Raw genomic sequence first — 20,088 nt, 5'->3', positions numbered from 1 at the left:
GCAGGACCTCTGGGACTGGCCCTGCAGCAAATGGACTGATGGTTTTGTGATTTTTTTTCTTGCATGCAAGTTGTCTAGGTTGTCAATGGATGGATAGGTTTCCAGGTGTAACTATGGAAAGAGCCTTGTTGCCTATCCAAGCATGGCTCTTATGCCCTTCTATGAAAATAATCTTGACAGAATTTCTGCCAATTTTATTTGTAACAAATTTTGCCTCATTCAGAGTATTCCTTCTTCTACAAAGAGAAAATTAAAGCCAAGAGAATTTCTTCAACTGAGTTGCCTATTAAAGGTCACAAAATTTCCTAATACCCAGCAACACCGAAGGTAGCTTGGAGAACCAGACACGGCCTCGTCAGTGCCATCCTTGCCTGACAAACTTGAAGGTGAAGAGGGTGAGACTGCAGTGCAGGAATGGAGAGAGGCATCTGGCTTCTGAGGTCCCTTATTCCCATTACAGCTGCTAAGACTAGGAAAACCGTGCAGAACTTTGTAGGGATTTTTCCATGGTAAATGATCTTTACCTGGGAATTAAACTGATCTCCTTCACAGTAAAACACAACTCTGCACTCTGAGAGCATTAACTCTTCTCTGGGTGCTGCTTGTCTGGCTGGTTTTTCTATAGACAGCAATGCTTTTCCTGGTTGTGGCATCTTCTTGGCTGTACTCCTATTTTGAACGTGTATAAGCATATATGTTGCGTGCTCTGAGCAGTGGGAAAGGTATCCAGAGTCAAACATTTATTTTCCGGGTTTAGAAAAAAAGTCATGCTTGATACCTAAGAAGTGCTGCCCACGCTGCTGAAAAATCCCTGCTTGCTGGCCTCTCACAAGAGTTGCATGAACATGGCAGAGAGATCCTGCGCTGTTTTCTTCAGGCCGATTGATAGAGATCACCCCATCCGTTTGCACCCTGACAATGGCTCCGCTTAGGTGGCAGATGGAGGGTGGTTTCAAACACCTGGGCACCTGGGGCTTGTGCCTTGTCCAGAAACAGCAGGCGATTCTTGCTGAGTTCCTCCAAAGCTGGACTGAATGCAGCTGTTTTCCCCCCAAAGAAAGGGCAGCACGGTGATTTTCCAAATGAAATGTTGGGCAGCAGATGCTAAGGCTGCTGCCTGAGTGATGAGCAGTGATGGGATTGAGCTTTAGGAGAGGAGCACAAGGATTGCAGTGCCGTACCAGACTAGCTGAAACTCATTGGGTTGACCCTGAGGCAGATGTGGCAGAGCAATGTATGAAAACCCAAAATGGACAATTTCTTACCCCTCTGAAGACCTCTGAGCCTACAGAAGGTGCCTACTGATTTTAGTGTCCTGTAGGAAACTAAAGGAGATTTAAGCACCTGACTGCTTTGTGGATCTGGATCTGAATGACTGGTTCATGCCATCAAATACGAGAACTCGGTGGGGGAAGAGAGGGCTGTGCCTTTTGTTTTATTAAGCCCTACTTCAAGCCATGTGGAGGCTCTCCATATGAATGTCAAATCTTTTTGGAATCTTACTGAGCTCCTTCTGCCGACCATATTGTACAGAGTAAATTTGTTAGATATTAGTTGTGATTCATTTCATAGAATAATTGTGGTTTGGGTTAGAAAAAACAACTCTTTACTTCTTCAAAAGGTGTTGCTTCACAGTTCTGTGGGATGTCTTCTCTGTTTCCCTGTGAGGTGGCTTGCATTTGAATGCCCATGGTATTTTCTCTCCCTATCCAATTTTTTTTTTACCATTTTTATGCTGAGTCCTCGCAGTGTGTGACACCGTCAGCGGAGCCTGTGAACAAATCACAAAGGTGGAATGACAAGCCCTGACACCAGGGCCATGATTATAAGTTATGTTCCTCCAGCTGCTAATGCAAGTAATATGTGGCTTAAGTGGGAACAAAACCACCGCCTCCCCAACTCACCAGCACAGGTTGGATGCTGAATACTAATAGAGAGCCGTCTGCATCCAGTCCCCACTGGGAAAAGAAATATTTGTCAACTCAGTTCAAACAGTGCATAAATTTGAGGGAACTGCCATCTGCTGACAGAGCCTTCCCCCCCCACTGCCTGAAAATCCTTCCTTACCAATATCTGCTCTCTGCAGTGGTATTCCCATCGACCTCCGTTCAGGGTCTGCCTTTCTCCGCTTCCTTTTTACCCCCAGGTATTTCCAGAGAGTTGCGGTTTTCCAGGACTCCAAGGCACCCGGGTACCTCACTGGTTTGTGTGACGGTCAGCACCAGCCCGGGGCTGGTGTGGAGCTGCCTGCAGGCTCTGCAGCTCAGCAGCTACCAGTATTGCTGTCAAAGCCCCTAAGGCTCGAGTTTTGGAGGCACCACCCCGCTCTTGTTGACTTCCATGGGGAGTGAAGTGTGCACACCCTCTCTGAAAGCTAAGGGCACAAACCAGAACATTTTTGCCAAGGAAAACAATAAGGAATAAAAATGTAGAAACCTTGCAATGGAAAAGGCTATTAAAAGAATGCCCTGCTGTTTGGATGTGGCATTATTCTGCGGTTTGCTTTTAAATAAGGCTTTTCACGGTAGCTAGAAAGGGAAGAAGGGAATTTTTGATGAAAAAAAACCATCATGGGCAGCTGTTGAGATCAAAGAGAGTAGGAAGGATACTTCGATGGACAGCATGAAAGCCAGGTTAACTGGAACACCATTGCAATTAGATATCATCTCACTGCAACAAAACCTAGTGGCAACTTACATCCTGTTGCCTGATGAGGAGATATCTTTTTTTTTTTTTAATATCTGTGCTGTTGTGAAAACACAGCATGTACTGCACCTATGGGAAAGGTGGGGAGGGACCAAGCCGAGCGCGCTGTTGTTGATGGGAGGTTGACATCATCCTTCACTGATGCTGAGGGCCTCTTTCCATGTTTTGTGGAGGATGGGGGGGGGGGTTTGGTATGGTAACGATGTTCTCTCTTCTCCGTTCCAGAAGATGCTCTCCTCTTAAGGGAACCTTTGGGAACCATATAAGACTTTGGGGAAGGGGCAGGCGCATCCCCCCCTTCTTTCACCCACTCGAGCAGTCACACGTGACAGATTCATGCCTGCAGCACTCCTAGGTTTTATCTGCTCACTAAATTTTATTTCCCCTCTGTGAGTGTTTATATTGCTTAGAGACTGCCAAGGTTCATGTTAATCATAAAAAAAAGTGGAGGTTTATTAGGTATTGCAGCTCTGTGATTCTTTGGTGTTTGAATGTTAATGAAGCTTTGTGTGCTCTGGAATAGCTCGAGAGGTGGATCTTAGCTCTGGCGTGGCAAAGTATCCGGGGGTGGATTTTTCTTCCCTTTCCTCTGGGTTTTAACATCTTACGTGACATTTCATCCCAGAGCAATTTTACACTATGTATCATCATGTGTAATATTGTGTCACGCTGTAATTTTGCAAGTGCATGAAACGGCAGTAGGGAGGTGAGAATGGGCTCAATTACACCCCGAAGGGAGGGGAGAGCTCGGCGGAGAGACCTGCTCCTGGGAGGTAATGAATTGGGTGTCAGCACTTTGCCAGAGCAGAGCGGCAGAGCAGAGGGGAATTTATTATTTTTAGGGGCTCAGTGGGCAGACAAGAGGAAAGGAACCAGTCAAATCGCATTACTAATGGTTATTTCCATAGGCTGTGCATGTACGTGGGATTTAACAAAAGAAGGGACATTCATTCTCGCTCCAGACAGCTCGGTTCTTTCTTTTTCTAAAGGCTAAAGGAAGAACTTGGCTGTTTTAACTGGCTCAGAGTGAGAAGCTTTCAAAGCAACTGTGGTGGCAACGCTTGGGGAAGGCAGATACGGAGTCATTCTGGGTGAGGGAGGCACCTGACAGCTCGGGGATATTCCCCTTTCACAGGCTCTTCCCTGGGTGCAGTCAGCCCCGAGGGATCCTCCAGGGTGGAGGAGCCAGGGATGCAGGGGGGGAGAAAGGCACCAGGTAGACGTTAGGGCAGGAGGAATCCTCGCACAGGGTGTATGCGTCCTGCTGGCGTGCAGCTCTTGCTGGCGCTGATGATGAAGGTTGTATTTGCTAAAGAAAGCTAGAGGATGAGCGGCTTCTTATTTTGCAGGAACAAGAGTACTTTCTCACTGAGTTACGCTCTATGCATTCCCAGGTGGCATTCGGTGTAATTTCGTTGCCCTTTGTCTCTTCCTTTGCCCTGAGCACAAGTTTGTTCCTTCAGCTTAACTCAAGCAAGATTTCTTTTTTCATTGTACATTGTATTTAGGGCAGAGCAACCAAACTGGAGAGCTGAGCATTTCTTATTTTCTGAATTTCTAGCCAGGGCTGCCCTGTAAGCACTGGCGTTGGTAGAGCAAGATGTACAGCTTGCTTTAGTGCCTTCAAACTAACCTCAAAGGGGACTTGTGTCATTGTCATCTTTGTATTACTACATAAATTGTTATGGGAGGAAGTACCTAACACGCTCCCCTTTTAAATAAGTGGGGAAGAGTTGATGAACGTGTATTCCACAGGGGGAAATGCTCTTCCACGTTGGCCTGCCACAGCTGGGTTGTGATGGGTCTTTTTGGAGAGGGGTCTTTTTTCCCAGGTCTCCTGTTGGAAAAAGTGAAGAGTGTTGGCATACTTAATCCAGCAAGTCTCCCCTTTTGACTCTGCTTTTTTCAAAGTAACTTTTTTTCATTTTACCAGGTGTAATATGTCTTCTTTTGGGGGCAGAAGTCATGGCAAATTCCATTTCCGTCTCCCTTGAATCCAACTGAGACTTCTTCCTCTTCAGCACTATGGAAAGGGCCATGGCTTCCCCAGGCTGGGAACCCACGGGCTATCGTAAGGCTGGTCTGAAATAGTTCTATGCAAACTTGCAGGCAAGTGTGCTTTGATGGCGAGGAGGCGGAGCCCATATCTTCTTGGTTAGACTAGCGCAATTCATCCAACTGTACTCCTTTCCCACCAGCTACCCTTTCAGCACACCAGGACTCTCTTACACGTGTTCTCTGATGAGATCCAGCAGTAAGTGCTTCTCCCTCTGCAGCTGCCTTTTGCTTAATTGACCCATTTTGCAGCAGATTAGGCCCCAAGGAGGAGGTTAATACGAGCAGTTATTCGAAAAGGCGTGTCGGGGCTTCAGTGAACTGTTCATCACTGGAAAAGCCTGTTAGCCCAATTTTCTTACCCTTTTATACTTTATTCTAAAACATTCTCAGTTAACAATGAACTTACGAATCTCTCCTGCTAGATGTAGTCTCCACACCTCCCTTTCCTGACTTTTGAACTGGATGCGTTGGATCAGATTTAACACCATACGTGCAGATTTACCTTCACTCTTTCTTTTTGTCTTGAAACAGCCACCAAAATCGTATCTCTGGATCTTCCAGCATTGCAGGTGGTGTTGCCAGGGCTGCTCTAGCTTCTCTGAGTAATGGTCCCAATGTGCTGTGTGAGATGTAGGAATACGTCTCACCAGGCAGTGCATCTTTCTGCAGGATTGATGAGGATGAGAAGCCTTTTCCTGCACTGCAAGCAATTACAGGCTGAGTCTGTGCAGGGATTGCATGTCATACAGGTTCTCAGAGTTACAGCTGCTATGATGACTGAAGGAGAGAATTAGAGCAAAATTCAGTGTAAACCAATATTAAGAAATTAGAACATCTTTATTGATATAATATTACTAATTTTAGAAATTTACTAATTAGTAATTTACTAATTTAGTAATTTACTAATATTATTATTATATTAATAATATAATATTGATGAATTCTGAGATGTGGCTAGCTTGCTCTTTATTAGCTGCTGTTCCTGACAAGCCTGTCCAGTATACTGTAGGAATTATCTCTGTATTTCCCCACTTTCTACCACCACCAGTCTCCTACGCGTAAGTTAAGGAACAACTTCTGCCTGTACCTACTATTCAGTTTCCTTGAACACCCGTACAAGAAAACAAAGAGGATTGTGACATAACTGTAACAACAAAAGGGTAGATGAACCCTGAATCACAGAATCGTTTAGGTTGGAAAAGACCTTTAAGATCGTTGAGTCCAACCATTAACCCAGCACTGCCAAGGCCACCACTAACCCATGTCCCTAAGCACCACATCTGCCCGGCTTTTAAATCCCCCCAGGGATGGGGACTCAGCCCCTGCCCTGGGCAGCCTGGGCCAGGGCCTGACAGCCCTTTGGGTGAAGAAATTTTTCCTAATATCCAACCTAAACCTGCCCTGGTGCAACTTGAGGCCATTTCCTCTTGTCCTAATATGAATGACTAGATGGAGCTGAAAAAATTGTGGCTTTTCCTTGCTAAGGCAGTAAATGATAATGATTGCCTTTAGTACAGGTAGGTGCAGCCTTGATATTGGGACGGGGGCGTGTTTTGGAGGATGAGCAGGTGCATGGTACGGTGGAAGCTTGCCTGCAGGCAGGGGCAGCAGCTGGGGGCAGGCGCACAGTCCCTGCCACGTCCTACCGTTGCGGTTCTCTCAGTGGATGGGGTTTGATGTGACCAGGGAAAATTTGCAGCCCTGGGCTCGGCTTCTGGTGGAAAGTGGGATTCTGAAGCAAACAGATTGAGGTTGTGGGTAGGAAAAAGCCTCACTGATCCTATCCCTCCTGTAAACCCATGCCTGACCTCAAACTTTCGCTGTAGGAGCTTCCCCAGCGTGAGCTCTGACAGGCTCCCCGAGCACAGGAGCATTGCAGCCCCTTCCCCTTGCAGGCAAACACCCTGCAAACTGCGTGCTGCTGGTGCTCCGTCCCAGCCAGCCAGAGCACGCTGGGGAGCGGCTGCAGCTCCCTCCCCGTGCTGCTGGCAGTGCAGCAGCTTTCCACATTTTCCCTACTGCTGTTCCCACCCCCATCATCTCTGTGAGTTCATTTGATTAGGAACTCTGGTTTGCATGGTAACACTGGAGCCCCAGGAACGATATTTTTTTCATGCTAATCCAGATGAGTGCGAGACTGCAGTCTCGACAGGGTGGGTTGCTGTAATTCAGGCAGTAGAAGTCCAGAGCCATTTATGCTGCATTTGCGGAATTACTGGCTGGGACCAAGAAAGCTTTGGGGAAGGGGAGAGCAAGAGCGCATCTGGGACCCTTGCTCGGTCCTTAGGGAGGACACAGCTCAGCTAAAATCAAGGATCAGGGTCTCAGTCTAGACATCTGAATGGGGCCGGGAAACTTGCTGTTGAATGAACTATTTAAGAGGGACCTGGAAGGGCTGGAGGGAAGGGAGCTACAGCAAAGAAACAGAGTGGTGCAGCAAAGTAAGGTGCTTGGGAATGAGGAGAGGGGAAATATTTCAGCCCCAAAGAGGGCATCGTGTCTGGTACCTCCAACAACGGCATCTGCTCTTGGACAGATGCTGTGGGATTTATACGCTGGGCTTTGTCGGTGGTCGGGGTATTCTCCTTTGATAAATAGAGAAGGATTCCCTTTCTCCTGCCCTTCCCTTCTGCAGGGTACTTGAGGCACAACTTATCCTTGTCGCATCGGCCAGAAGGCACAAAGGGAGGTGTGCTACAAAGGCTTCACTCTTCCTACCTGCTCACCTACCTCTGCCATCAGAAAAGCAGGATTCCACCATGGTTATCAGGCAGCTTTATCTGCACCAATTAGCCCCCGAACGCGGACTCTGGCTGCTGGCGGATCCTGCTGGGGCAGCGGATGATGCTGCCGGTTGAACAGCTGAGAGCATGGGGACACAAAGCCTCCGAGAACACCAAATGCCTCAGCAAAATCCATACATTTGCAAGGGGTTAAACACAGGAATGTGTGCTCCTGAAGGTCTGTGGCGGGATGGAAATGATGTGAGAATTCAGGGCTATTGGATCTAGCATTCATTCAATTACCATGCTTAGTTAAGTACGGCACAGTGGAGTGAAGACTGCAGTCTGTTAGGATGGCTGCTACTATAAGTCATTTAATTATGAGGTTGCTCGTATGCCATTTTAACATATGCGGAGTAACATTATCCATCTTTTGTAGGTCACTATTCTCATAAGTCTGGCTCTTGCATTCCTTGCCTGCATAGTGTTTCTTGTGGTATACAAAGCCTTTACTTACGACCACAGTTGCCCAGATGGATTTGTTTATAAGGTAAGAAACTTCAGACGGATGAATTGCCTGAGATAATGATAGACTCTAATTGACTACATGGTTACAGTCTAGTCTGCTTTTTTGACCAGGCCAAACAGAACATTTGGCAAGAATGTGTTGAAATGGGAAAAGTGTAATGGGAAATGTGGACTTGCATCTGCCTCCGTCAGCTACTGTTACACTGTAATTGTTGGGATTAGCATTTGGTGAACACTGCAGACAGATGTTCAGGAACAATCCCTCATATTTGTGAATGGATTTATTGCAGCTGGAATCCCGTGTTTGCTTCCCACACGTTCAAGTGACTGAGGTTTACTGGCATACATTTTAATGCAAAGCAAGCTCCCGGAGTGCTGGCACATGTGTCCTTTGTGAAAGAAATCCGAATTTGCCCATGCAGTTAATTTTTAGGTGCTTTTTAACCTCTATCAAGAGCAAAACCATGTAACTTAATGGCTAAAACCCCGCCGCCCAGTGATTTTATATTGAATATTCACAGAGAACGATTTGCCTGGTCTGTTGAGATTTAAAAAAAAAAAAAAAAAAAGAGTTTGCAAAATAGTTCACTGACTCCTTACTGTGAATAAACTCATAAACTCACAGGAGTCTTGACCACACTGGGGATAATCTGTGGGCTGGAAAATAGAGTAAGGATGGTGGTGTATTAGTCATATAAGTGTATATAAAAATGAAGTATAAAAATGAAGGATGGAGTAATGAATTTCAGAATCAGATCCAAACCTGAACTTCTGAAAAGAGTAAAGGTTTTGGACTCAGATTTCAGCTAGCCACGTTGAACTGGGAGTTGGGGTATCTCATAATTTAATAATAATTGTACCTCAGGCCCTTTGTGTCCTTGGTGCTACTTTGACTCTGGGGAATACCAACCAGTCCGACATCTGTTACCATTTGATTGCTCTTTTACAGCTGTTGCAAAGCAAATTGTTTTATCTATCTGTGCAGTTCTTAGCACACAAGTGCCCGCGCTAGCGCAGCGCAGATGCGTGGGCAGTGTCTGCCCAGACAAGAAGCTCTGGCAAGGGCTGGCCACTTGGGCTACGCTTCCTACCATCCCCGGCCAAGGTGGTCGTCCTACAGGTCAGAGATAACACACCGTAACAGAGCAGCACGTAAGCAGCTTACTCTGCCTCTGCCTGTCCTCTGCTTGTCCGAGGATTAACGCTGGGCTTCGCTCTACAGAGCTTTCAGCCCAGCATGTGATAAGAGCTGCTCGGCCAGCCTGGACGCCAGCAAGGGGCCTCGGTCTCTGTGCATGTCAGGAACGTACCAAACCAGTCCAACCGTCATTGTACACTCCCCATTTCCCATCCCCGGATGAAATCAGCCTGCAGTCAGGGTTGCCAATAGCAACAGGTTTGAAGGCTGCTGCCCGACTCTAAACTTTGTGCATTCCCACGGCGCTGGAAGGCAGCCGGGGCTGCGCAGCAGACGCTCTCGCTGCGGCAAGTCTGAGTCAAACGTCATCCGCGCAAACAGCTAACAGATTTTTAAAGCGAGAGCCTGAGGCTGATGGGACCGCTCCTTACCTCTCTTGCTTTCTCCCTGCTTCCAGCACAAGCGGTGCATCCCGGCCTCGCTGGACGCCTACTACTCCGCACAGGATTCCAACTCCCGGGGCAGGTTCTACACCGTCATCAGCCACTACAGCATGGCCAAGCAGACCAGCTCCCGGGCCGTATCGCCCTGGCTGTCTTCAGGATCGGTAAACCACGAAGCCAAGGCTGCCAAGACAGAAGGTCATTAAAGCTAACAAGTGGTGACGGGCAAAGTGGGAGGGTGGGGGGGACAACACCATGTCTATACTGCGTTGCTCTAGCTGAGGGTGCTGTGCTAACAGCACAACAGGAATAAATAAAACCCAAGTGCAGGAGTCATCTTAATGGATATTTCTTTTCGTGCATTGTTCTCGTTGATTTGTAACCGAGTCGAGCTCTTGTACAAAGGCATGTTTGATGTTGACTGTACCTTACGATGTAAAAATATTTTTAAATCATTGCTTAACTATTTGTTAGAAAAAGAAATTAAAAAACAAAAAAAGCAAATTAGATAAACAGCCAGAGAGGATAAAAGCAGCAAAGAGAATCCCACAAAGTTTTGTCATTGCTGGAAAGCTGTGGCATGGCTTGACATGCAGTGAAGGAACAGCTGAAATCCTTTCGAGAGAGAGGGTGGAGGGAACCTGTTACAAAGACACGGTGATGTTGTTTAGCTTGCCAAAGGGGGGATATGTTGCTGTCAAATTAAATCTAGCATCAGTGTTCATTTGCTGATAGAGAAGTACAAGCATCCCCTCCTCCCTCAAACACACCCACGTGCAAACACGCCCGCACACACAGCCCTGCACGGAAATCCAGAGAGATGGAGGCATGTGTGTGACCTTGGCTGGGCTCTGAGGCTGAAATCCTAGGTGGCATTTGGGTACGGAGCAGGATGGAAGCAGATGGAGGCTGCCACAGTGAAATCAAGAATATACTTCTGAGCACAGGGCTCGGAGGCAGGAGATCAGGGCTTTATTTCTGTGCTGCTGCACGGATTTCCTGCATGCCCTTACGCGAGATGAGGCTTCATCCTTTGGGTCCTCCCTCTGGAGGGCCACCAAGAGACAAAGAAATGCCAGTATACACTGAGGAGCCTCTCAAGAGTGGTGATAGTATAGAACAGTATTAAGCCTCTAACTTTTCAGCCCCTAATTTTCCTCACCCATGAAGTGGGATGCTCCTGCTTCCCTCCTTCAACTTCAGATACTTCAGTATTTAATGTCATTCTAGGCAATTAGAGAGGGATGGCCTCAGAGTACAAGGGTCCCATCAAATCTCTGCTTGCAAACACAGACCAGATCCCAAGCTTAATCCAGTCCTGGCCAATGTAAAACACCCTCTCCCCACAAACGGCATGTGCAATTAGTGCAGACTGATGGGATTTTAAAAAAAAAAAAAAAGGATTCTCTTTTTTCAGAGCTGCAAGCCGTGGCTGCAAAGCAGCTCTGCTCCTCAGTAGCGCAGGCAGGGTGAGACGGAGCAGCAGGAGCAGAGTGCACAAGGTTCACATTTGACGAAGGCTGCTTTTTCAGATTTGTGGCTAGACTGGGGTGGAAATTAGGACCTGGCCCCTTCTTCCCCTGCATTGGGCAGTTTTGTCCTCCATTTCGCATACATAGACACTAGAGGGTGTAAACGAGGGCAGAACTCCTCAGTCCTAACAGGCTTCATGATAAATAACTGTATAGTGTAGCTAAAATGTAGTGCCAAATGCCATTGTCTGATTTCCTATCCTTCCTTCCCCTTCCACCTGTAAATTCATTTCTCTCTCAAAATGTACAAACCACCCCCTCCACCAACAGTCAGAACTCCAGCAAACCACTGAACAGTTTATAATTTTGTGGTGTATTTTTTGTCAGTAGGTAGCAGAGACTGAAGTATTTTTTGGTGTAATTCTTGAACTTTTCTGACGGGATTAAAATAAAGCTAGATGTGACTGAGCGCCTCTGTGGCTCCGGCAGGTTTTTTGGGTGGCTCGTGCCGCGGGCTGGGAGGTGGCGGGCGGCGACGTGTGCGTGCCTGGCGCTGCCGAGCGTGGCTGCAGCCGAGCCTGCGTCTTTGCACAGGACCCGAGGGGACTCGAGCTTTCAGGAGGCATTTTCAGAGCTTGCTATTTTCCCCTTTAATCACTGGGGGTTTATTCCCTATGTTCCTGCCCATTTTTCCGTTGCAAATACAAAAATAAGTAATTAAACCCAAGGTGATCTTCAAAGCAAGTGGAGATGCTTTTCTACTGGTGATTCCTGACTTTATGGAGGGACCTCCCCTCCCTTCCCATTTTAAGGCCAATGAGTGATAGAAACTTTGGCTGGCAGCAATGGCTCCTTTGCCATCTACTCCCAAAGCGGGCGTTCATCCGCGCTGGAGCAGGATCCTTCGGAAGGGCCGGTACAAAAAGAGCGCTGCAGGGAAATACAGCCGACAAACCCAGAGCCACAGCTGAACTTTGAAAAAGTTGAGCTCTGTATCCAAACTCGGCAGCTTGGTTTCTAATGAACCCACAACTCTATTCAGCTGATATTGTTCAGAAAGCAGATTGTGTTTCCTCAAGTCCTTCAGCTCTTTGAAATGGAATGATACCCTGGCATTTAATTGGCTCATTTCCAAAGGCTAAAGAACGTTTTATAAAAACCTTTGGATGGCTTTCCTTCCATAAAAAAGTGTATTCAGAGTTGTGAAATTGAGCTACCATAGGACAGAAACCGCTCTGGTGGTAGAGGTCACCACCGAGGACTTGTGAAATGTATTAAAAGGGATTCAGCGCGCTTTGCAGACTTGAGTCACAGGATAATTTGACCATGGTATTTCCATTGCCACTCTCCCAGTAATACCCTAACCGTATGTTTACTTTAATCTAAAAAACCCAGGAATCAAATCATTTGAATTAAAAGGTTCTAGCTATTATTAGATAAGTGAGTCAGTGGGGATAACCATTCCTATTTAATAAAGGCAAGATCAAAATCTGCATGGAGCAGAATGGAAAAAAAAGACCCAAGGAAGACTCTTGGGAGAGTAAAAGAAACCAAACAACCCAACGCCAGCTGCAAGTTCCGTTACTGTGAATGCTGTTATTACGGTTTTTGTACAAGCTGCAGTAGAGCTTCCAAGATCAACCACGTATTTTAATCACAGTAACAGAGAGAGAGAGAAAATTGAAACTGTAGTACATCTTATTTCAGTCTTTAAAAGCCTCCTTCAAGGTTGATCGTATGTTTTCAATGCTGATTAAAGTAGCATATTGGTGGTAGTACAGTCTCATCCTGGCTGGCATCTGTGTGAAGTCTAAATCTCCTGCCTGGCTCTAGAGAGCCGTGGCTTTGTGAGCGGGTGTCAGGCGAGGGCTCAGTCTCAGCTCGCAATGGTGCCGACGAACACTTCCCTGTGCTTCTCCCACCGTTTATGTGGTGACCAAGCCAAGTCAGCTCCAACCTCTTCATCTGTGACTGACCCTGCTAAAGCATGAGTCCCTTGGGGCCATCTTCTCCGTTGTACCAGATTGCTGCAGTGGGCTCAGCTGTTGAATTCTCCACCAAAATGTGCTTTTGGGCCACTGGGACTGGAAGAGTTGATTTGCCTTCTGAGACAGTCATGCAGGAGGTGGGTGCCTGGACTGGTTTTTTGTCCTATCTGGAGTGGTGGGAAGGGACGAACAAGAAGTGTCAACACATGGATGAGCTCAGCTTGTGGGGACAGGGACGTACCCAGCAGGCAGCAATCCTGCGCAATAACTGGCAGAACACATGGGGAAAAAAACCAGCTTTACCAAAAGGTGTGGTGGTGCCGTGATGGGAACTCAGCTGCCCTCAGCGTAGGCTCGGGAAGAGGAGGAAGAAATTGTGGCTGTTGGAGCCTGAGAAAGATCGAGAGCAAGAGAAAACGAGATTGCTACCAGCCAAGACACGGAAGCAAGCGTTGCTTTGCTGTCGTAACGCCATGACCCTAAAGCACTTTATCCTGCTTGGCTCGTACAGACTGTCCTGTTTTGGAAAAGCCGCCCATTGTTGCCACAATCATCTGTTGACTGCGGCGCGCTCCGAGGGCATCGCTCCCCCACTGCCTCAAATCCTCTTGGACCGCCTGCAAGAACAGCGTGAGAAGAGGAGGTGCCGACGGCAGGACCGCGGGGCTGGCCGGGCGCGCCGCTGGCAGAACCAGAGCTGTCTGTCCAGCCTCTCGGCGGCGATTTCATGCTTTGGATCTGCCTTTGAAAGACGGGTCAAGGTGCTGCCAGTGCCTCTGTTGTGAGATCAGAAAAGGAACAGTCCCGGTCCCTTTGCATGTGGGGTTTTTTTCCCCCTTTATCCTCCTCCGTGCTTGCCAGCTGGTTCTGGTTTGTAATAATACCTCAAGTGATAAGTGTAAGGGTCATGCACTGAACTGTCTACAATCGCATTTTATACGATTAGTCAGGGTTTTTTTAAAGCACCCTAATTATTACAGTCAAACCGGATTAAGCTATTCCTCTAATAGATTTTCAGTTCCTGTAAAATAGGCCAGTGAAAATGGCTTACGGGAGGGGCTGGGGGAAGGGACGGCTCTTTCCTTCCATCTCTTTTGCCTTCACTTTTTTAAAATGCCGGCAGGGGCAGGGGCATTGCAGGGAGCCCTCGGTGAGCGCCCACAAAGCCAGGGGTCTCTGGTACTCAGCTCCCCTTCTCACCTGGACTGGTGCCCTTCGAGGGGCAGAAAGGGTAAACTCCTTCTGACTGAGAATGTAACTTTACTCGGGAGGGTGGCTGACAGATCATTGGATGGGCTGTGGGTTGCTCCGTCGTGGAAAGTCATCCAGGGCAAGCTGAAGTACAGGAAGGTGGTAAATGCATTGGCATTATGCCTGAACCCTCGTCACTGGGAAAGGCTGGGCAGGATTAGTGCGGGAGAGGCTTTTGTCCTGCAGCAGGCAGACCGTGAATGGTAAAAGCGGAGCAAGAGGAAATGGAAAAGCCTCTTAATGGCAGGTTACACCGTTCATCCCGGCACGGCCAGCGCCCTGCCCTGCTCTGACATGGGATTACCTGAGCCTGAGCCTGCTGCCGGTGCAGGAACCGGCTGCTGGGGCTGGGCATCGCTTCCCTCTGCGAGGGCTCCTGCCTGCGCAGGGGCTGCTGCGGCTGCCGGCAGCCCCCATTAGCACAGGGGCTGGGAACAAGACGCCCCGTGGCTTCCCTTGCTGGTAATACAAACGTGAGCACTACCGGTGTGAGCAATAATGAAAACGCTGCAAACTGAGGCAGCCATCAATAAAATATTTACACCACTCAGGCAGTGGCGTTCTAGACGAGTGCCGAGGCTTCCCCGTGGCAATCGGTGATTGATGGTGACATTATTACTTACCGCTCCCCTGCCCTCCATCGGCACGGCTTATTGAAGGCCAGCGTTCACCAGCTGCAAGAGGCGAGGGAGAGTCCAGCCCTTCACGGTCCTGGGGGATAAGAGGAGCCGAGCTGATGCTACGCGGGGCTGGGAAGCCACTGCGAGCCCAGCTCTCCCTTACAGCCCGCAGGGCCATGCCAGCAGGTCGCTTTAAGCAGTCACACAGTGCAAATCCGAGGGAGGTGCAAAAGGAGCAGCGCCCAGCGGCGAGGCCAGCTTCTGCCAGCAGCTTCGCAGCCACTGCTGGAACGCTGTGGTGGCACCAGGTCTCTGCAGGGACCGATGCTGGGGGCTCCACCAGTACCATCTCCCGGCTGGGACAGTGCGCAGCTACTGGTGGCCTTTCGACAACCCAAAAACCCAGCTCCCAAGCCCTCGCCGTCACTAAACATCTCCTCCGCGAGCTGGGTTGCGGGCCTGTGGGTGAACCCTGCTCGTCTGGCCGGCAGCCCGCTCAGGTAATTAGCTCGCTCTGTCACTCGGATGGAAACACCGCAGCATTGCACAGGTTTCTGCTGAACAGTTGCTTATTCTCAGCCCCTCCAGTCGTGGCTGCATTTCAATGGCGGGTAAATTGATTTCTGTGTTTATTTCGTATGCCAGGTTATTACAATTACTCTTCAGGATCCTTTGGGATGAAAGGCTATTATAGAGATGAAAGCTCATTAACAATAAATATAAAGGGTCAAAACTCCCCATAAAAATGTATTAGAAACAGATTCTAGTTTGGAAATGTAAATATAGCATTTGGCAGAGGTCCGGACTGGCTAGTCTGGTGTGCAAGACAGCTTAATCCACTGGGAAGATGTGGCGATTTTTATAGCAGCCAGTAGAATTACTGTGTGAATTATGGAGCTTTGGCTCACTGGAAAAACAACTCCCCCCTGCCATCAAGAAAAAAGGAATTGTTGGGGGGGAGTGGAACAAGAGAATTTCTTCTGCTGAAAATATAATTTTTGTTGTAGAGCTGGAGCATCTTTGGGAATTTACAAGTATAAATGTTAAAGAAAAAAAAAACAAAAACAAAGGTGAAGGGAATTTCAAAATCATAGTAGTAGCAATGAAAGTACCTAAACAGTGAAAAAAACCAACATTTTTTTCAGATATGTTTTCAAAAATTCATTAATGAAGGGGAAGCTGAACCTGTCTTTTTCCAAAACCATTTGCCCCACCGTTTCCCACGCTTTCGAGTACCTTGAGCAGACTCCAGCCACCTGACAGGCGCAGGGCTGTAAACGAGCCCCCGTCAGCCAGTTCACGGTCCCCTCCCCAGCACAGAGCCCGTGGAGGTGCCCTGCTGTTCTGCAGACTCTCCGCTGTTACGGCAGAGGAGCCGTGGTCGTTTCCGTAGGCTGACAACAGGAGAGGATCCCTGGGGACTCGGCAAGGAGGATGCAGGCAAACACACACGGCCACGATCTGGAGATGGGAACTGCTCCGTGCATTTAAGCAGGACCAGCACTGCAAAGCACCCACCTTAGCTGCCGGGTGCTGATGGCTACGAGCAGGTTACAGGTTGCACCAGCTCCTCTGAGCGGAGTTTTGGCTTGGTGCTGCGAGTAATGGGTGTTCAGAGGAACCGTTTTTCTCAGGCTGATCCTCAGGCTGAAGGTCTAGAAGAGAATAACAGAGGGAGAGAAGTGGGTTTATGATTTTTGCTGAGGAAGAGGCAGTGTCAGGAGGAGCGGGCTCCCACGGGGCGCCGGCTTTGCTGTTCGGCGTGAGCTGATTCAGGCTCCAGTGCACGGAGGTGTCGCAGTCACTTAACCTTTAAAGATGTAGCATTCTCTCCTTGCTCCACGCTATCCCTTGAGAAGGCATTTTTCTGATGGTTTTGATCAATTGGCATAATCACTGAGACCTTAAGAAGAGTAATTAAGACGTTAAAAGTCTTTGGCTCATACAAATGACATTAATCTGTGCACGCCCCACATCCGTGCTGTCACCCTGTCTTGCAATGCACCCTGCTGTCTGCTTACTTCTGTGTCTTGACCTTGCTTAAAAAAAATGACAATGAAGTGTTTGGGTTTTTTTAAAAAAAAGCAGAACGTGCCACTTTAACCTCCTCAAACTAAACAAACAAAGAAGGGGAGAAAAATCTATTCTGGTCCTTATTCAGCACCAGGGTTTTGTTGCTTTTCCCCGCTGCGTTCAATCTGCGTGGTACAGTGGTGACTGCCTATAAAAAAGGGACGACTTGCCGTCTCTTCAGCCCTTTTATTTCCAGTAACATTTTGGCATATACGTGATGGAGAAGCTGTCGATTTTCGCACAGACACATGGCAATAACCTGCCTGATGGAGGGAGTGCGAGAAAGGGCAGGAGAGTATGGAGGGGAGGAGGAAATAAACCATTCGGGTCCCTGCAACGGCTGGTATTTCGTAGGTGTCGCTGGTTGCTTCTGTGAAAAGTTATTATGAGGCCCATTAAAACCGCAGCAGGACTGCGAGGGTTTGTGTGCGCCGTCAGAGACTGAGAGACCGACACGCCGGCTGGGCTGCCGTCTTTGGAGGGAGCACAGAGGGCAGAGCTGGCATCTGCCGCCGTGCAGGTGTGGGTGTGCACGGCAGGCGTACGTCCAGCTCTGTACACGAGTGCTCCCCACAAAAATCCACATACAAGCAAAAAGAGGCAACTCCGGTAAACTGTAAGTATATTTTCAAGAAAACACCCCCTCCCATTCCTATTATTATTACTTTAAGGGACACACAGCCATAATCCACCTGCTAGAACTAATTCTAATTCAATGGGGATTTACTACTGGTAAAGAAATGGGCCTTAAACTACTTTTTGTGGGCCCCATATATGCTTTATTGCTGCACAGAGGAAAACCTGAAGGTCCTAAGTAAACTCAGGGTTTCCCTGTGCCACAGCCTCTGCAAACACGCTGCAAACGACAGTGCCTGGGGAAAATGGGACTGCAGAGAGCGGGCGGGCGGGCGGCCAAGGGAGGCAGGAGCCGTACCTGCGCGGAGGTGCAGCACCTCGCCCCAGGGCTGAGCGAGCCCGGAATACGGCGGGGCCGGGAGAAAGCAAACCCCCAGCCTGAACCGGTCACTGGGCGGTGGAGAGTGCTGTTGGAGGTGAACTGGTTTTAAAGCGATTAGCTCGGAGGGTTTGCAGCTGCACGAAGGACCCCGCCGCTGCGGCGGCTCGGTGCCCCGGGGGAGGCGTGCAGCCAGCAGCACCGCGCGCCCGCGCTGCCCGCTTTATCCAGGGAGCCTCAGCAAGGGTTTATTCATTTCAGTCCTTTTCTCCAGCGAATGGCAGTCACTGTGGTGGTCAAATACTATAAGGAGAAAATAACTTCTGCAGGAACAATAAGCCCCATGTACCTGAGCTCATGTTGTGTCTCTGGGCAAGCAGTGAATTGAAATGTCAGTTCAGAAAGCAAAGGGTACCCAGGATTATTTTCCTTGGTTATCACCTCGCCGGCACGGCTAATATTGCACCTGATTACAAAGCACAGAACACAGTTATCTATAACGATTTGCTCTTGTTTATTAAAATAAATAAATGAACGGCACTGAATGAGACGGAGCCGCCCGCTAATCAGTTTGGAGTTGCAGCAAATTTTTGTAGCAGATTACAGCCTGACGACGCATTTTAAGCATCAGGAATACAGGTAATCCAGCCCACAGCCCACCCTCAGTTTGACGACATCTATGCAATGTAAGCGGTTAAAAAAGAACTGGGTTTTAAAAACATAAGTTAAAGAAATGACAACCATTTCTTCCTCCTCCTGCCAGGTCAAAGAGAGAGAGAGGGAGATGCTAAACGGAGCAATGAATTTCTTTACCCTTCGCTTTTCTTTTTTTTCGCTTTCGGGGACAGCGATGGGATCACGTTGCTGACGCAGGTGAGCGGGCTGCACACCCGCCTTGCGGTCCTGGCTGTGACGGTGACAGCCCCACACCACGGCACCGTGCACTTGCCTGCCTCAGTTTCCCCACGCGAGGGAAACTGGTGAACCGCGTTGGGCTGCGGAAGGGGGATTACTTCATGTTAGTAAACAATATGTAGAGGGCTGAAACACTAGCAGACACTGTTGTGGGCTTTCGGTCATGTCAGCGAATGCCTGTGTGAAGCAAGAGGGGATTAAGGAACCACAGGTTTATAGGAAGCACCATGTAACCGATAGAGAAACAGCAAAGCCCTCCAAAAGCTAGGATCAAACACTCTTTTTTGAAGCCTTTGCAGAAACATAGGGTGGAATAGATAATACATTTCCCTAACACTGGCTTCTTTTGAATAGTAAATGTGTTCATCATTAAGTTTTCACTTTCTTTCAAGTTGGTTCACCTACCTCCAAATTGTTTTATCCCTACACCAAAGAGTGGGCTCCTTTCAGCAGAGCACCAGCCGGGCAGAGACAAGACCAAGAGGACAACAACCCGCAGGGAGCGCAGGGCGCCCGGGCACGTTGACGGGATGGCCGAGGAAGGACGGGCTGCGGGGTGCGGGCAGCCAAGCCGGCACGCGGCGAGGCCACGCGTCTTTGTTACCCCAGAGCATCAGCGGGAGGAGCCGTGCCCGAGCCGCCACGCTCCGCCTGCCCTGGGAACTGGTCTTCAAGCAACATTAGATGCTCCTGGAGGGGAACGGCAGCGTTTCATCTCCCGACTGGAAGGCAGGAGGTACTCGGCAACTCCTCTGCACCTCCCGTACCTATTGCCTTCCCATTTGTCCCTCGGGTTATTTTACCCTTTCTGTCCAAGCCTAAGTGGAAAAGTCTGCATGAGAGATGGGCCGCCACCAGCTACAGCGCAGTGTTTGCAAAGCTTCGCTGCCAGTTGCCGCGGTGCAGAGGGTCTGGAATCCCACGGTGTCCAGGGACCTGCGTGGAAACGCGTGTGGGGCTGGGCACCCACTCCTGCATCACCGCCCAGGGCGGAACCGCAGCGCCGGATTGAACAGCCGTGCGTGACCCGGCTGCTTCAAGAGAGTTTGTCCTCCCTCCTCTTAAAGTCTGCGTGTCTATGAAAAAAGGCACTATATAATGCTCAGACAGCAGAGTCCTGTATTTCCTAATTCCATCTCAAATCCCACCGCTGCCTCCCCGCAGTCGGGCCCTCAGGGAGAGCTGTGCAAACAAACCCCACAGCCCCGTGGAGGCAGA

At 48.8% G+C, this 20,088-nt stretch overlaps 1 protein-coding gene across 1 annotated transcript in view; it reads left to right on the top strand.

Moving 5' to 3' along the window:
* Window positions 1-9,802, top strand: part of NSG2 (neuronal vesicle trafficking associated 2) — a gene marked incomplete at both ends in the record, with an annotated part of 35,505 nt that extends 25,703 nt beyond the window's left edge. Inside the window, 2 exons of the mRNA XM_082323995.1 lie at window positions 7,927-8,037; window positions 9,611-9,802. Of these exons, the coding sequence (XP_082180121.1) occupies window positions 7,927-8,037; window positions 9,611-9,802 (303 nt within the window). The remainder of the gene's footprint in view (window positions 1-7,926; window positions 8,038-9,610) is intronic.
* Between the last annotated feature and the right edge of the window lie 10,286 nt (window positions 9,803-20,088).

Source organism: Platalea leucorodia, assembly GCF_965183815.1.
Source record: "Platalea leucorodia genome assembly, chromosome: 11".
NCBI lineage: Eukaryota > Metazoa > Chordata > Aves > Pelecaniformes > Threskiornithidae > Platalea > Platalea leucorodia.
This window is presented reverse-complemented; position numbering and strand designations above follow the sequence as displayed.